General features: G+C 45.3%; 1 protein-coding gene across 1 annotated transcript; it reads right to left on the bottom strand.

Moving 5' to 3' along the window:
* Nucleotides 1–771: 771 nt before the first annotated feature.
* On the bottom strand, nucleotides 772–1,785 carry LOC100714909 (olfactory receptor 2T11). The gene has a single exon (XM_003479501.2). It carries the CDS (start codon nucleotides 1,783–1,785, stop codon nucleotides 772–774), a length of 1,014 nt encoding a protein of 337 aa, XP_003479549.2.
* Between the last annotated feature and the right edge of the window lie 304 nt (nucleotides 1,786–2,089).

The following is a 2,089-nucleotide window of genomic DNA, read 5'->3' as shown; positions in this document are numbered from 1 at the left end:
GCCCCTCTAGACAAGGATTCTTTAAAAATGTGCATCCTATCATGTCACATCTGTGCAGAAAGCTCTATGGAGGTTCTACCCATCACATTCAGAACTGAACCCCAAGTGCCTTCATGTGCCCTTGCTGTGTCACATAGAACTGAGGAATTTGACGTTTATGGGCTTGGGTGCATAGCAGGTTGTCATTTGACCCTCTAAGCAGGGCACAGTAGTGTTCTCATATGTTAAATGTTAAGTTATTCCTCTTGAGCATTTGTGTGATGTGTGATGCTCATTCATAATTGGTTCCATTCAATTGATGCAGTGATTAAAGGCCAAGTATTTGGCAGCTGCTGTACTAAGCCCTAAAGATCCCAAATTGATCATAGTGTACAGTACATTGGTATTAATCCCTAAAGAAAAACACTATTAAGTTGTGTGACTTGCCTTTTTTACATTGTTCATACCAAAATGACAATGGATATTTGGCACGCCAAGTAGGTAACTGTTTAGTATTTTTGTTTGGTTCAACTAAGCATAAATATTGAAGGAGACCTGGTTCATGGTGAAAGGGTTGCTGTGAACTCTACTATTAGTTTTTCCTCTAGAAATAGGAACCAAGAGCTGATGAATATTCTTGGTAATAAATTGCTTTTGATAATTTGTCCTCAATCTCTTTGCAACTCATGAAATACTCTTTCACCTTTCAGAACAACACTCCAAAAGCAATGAATCCTTTTAATGTTCAATAGAAAGTCCATTGTGATAGCTGCTCAAATGGTCTCAGGTGGATCAGAGATCCTGGAGGAAGCTCTTGGGAAGACCTGTCTTCTTGTCACTGAATCTGTAGCTGCTGCCCATTCCTACTTTCTGAGATGAAGAGCAGCGTGTGAATATCCTCCTAGATGCCCCTGTGACATCCCTGTTTCTGAGGCTGTAGATGAGTGGGTTAAGCATTGGCGTGACGATGGTATAGAAGGCGGACACCACCTTGTCCTGCTCAGGCATGTGGAATGACTGGGGCAGCACATATGTGTAGACGGCAGCCCCATAGAAAATGCTGACAACAGTCAGGTGGGATGAACACGTGGTGAAGGCCTTCTTGCGGCCCTCTGCAGAGCGCATGCGGTGGACTGTTAACAAGATGAGAGAGTAGGAGGCGGAGATGATGGAGATGGGGATGAGCAGCATGAGCACGCAGCAGATGTACATCAGGGTCTCATACAAGGATGTGTCTGCACAGGCTATCTTGAGCACCGCAGGGATCTCACAGAAGAAGTGGTTGATACTTCGGGAGTCACAGTAGGGGACGTTCATAGTGATGGGGGTGAGCAGAAAGCCATCAAGAGAGCCACCAAACCAGGCACCAGCAGCCAGTAGAAAGCAAACCTGGCGGTTCATCAGAACTGGATATCTGAGAGGGTTGCAGACAGCCACATAGCGGTCATAAGCCATGAGTCCCAGCAGGAAGAACTCTGAGCCAATCATGGTCAAGTAGAGAAAGATTTGGATTCCACAGGCTACAAAGGAAATGGTCTTCTCTGTGGAAACCATGTCCACCAGGAGCTTTGGGACAGTGGTGCAAATGAGAAGGGTGTCCATGATGGAGAGCTGGCTGAGCAGGAAGTACATGGGGGTGTGGAGTTGAGGGTCAACCTGAATCAGGAATATCATGACCAAGTTTGCTATAACAGCCACCACAAAGATAGCAAAGATAACTGTAAATATGATTCCTGTAGCCTCACTGTTCACCAGAAGCCCCAGGAGTGTGAAGTCAGAGGAGGAAGTTGTGTTTCTCACTGACATTGCCAATGATAGCTGCAGGAAGCTGGGGCACAGGAAGAAAAGTGAGATCCAGTGCATTCAGTGTGGAGAGATCCTGTGATGGAGATCACACTGCACAAGGTCTTGGATGGTATGCAGCTTTCCAAAACAGAGCATTACAGAAAACCAAAAAGAATTGTGCCACATAGCAATAACTGTGGTTGTTTCCCCTGATGGAGCTCAGCTATTACACCTGTATTTATGCACCTAGGCATAGTTTATGTAGTTTATGTTGACCACCTCATAGAGGCAGTGCATGCTATGTGTGCTGCAAAGTTTGACCATC

Source organism: Cavia porcellus, unplaced genomic scaffold (genome assembly GCF_034190915.1).
Source record: "Cavia porcellus strain 051 isolate PalLab524CR breed Dunkin Hartley unplaced genomic scaffold, mCavPor4.1 scaffold_2, whole genome shotgun sequence".
NCBI classification, from domain to species: domain Eukaryota; kingdom Metazoa; phylum Chordata; class Mammalia; order Rodentia; family Caviidae; genus Cavia; species Cavia porcellus.
This window is presented reverse-complemented; position numbering and strand designations above follow the sequence as displayed.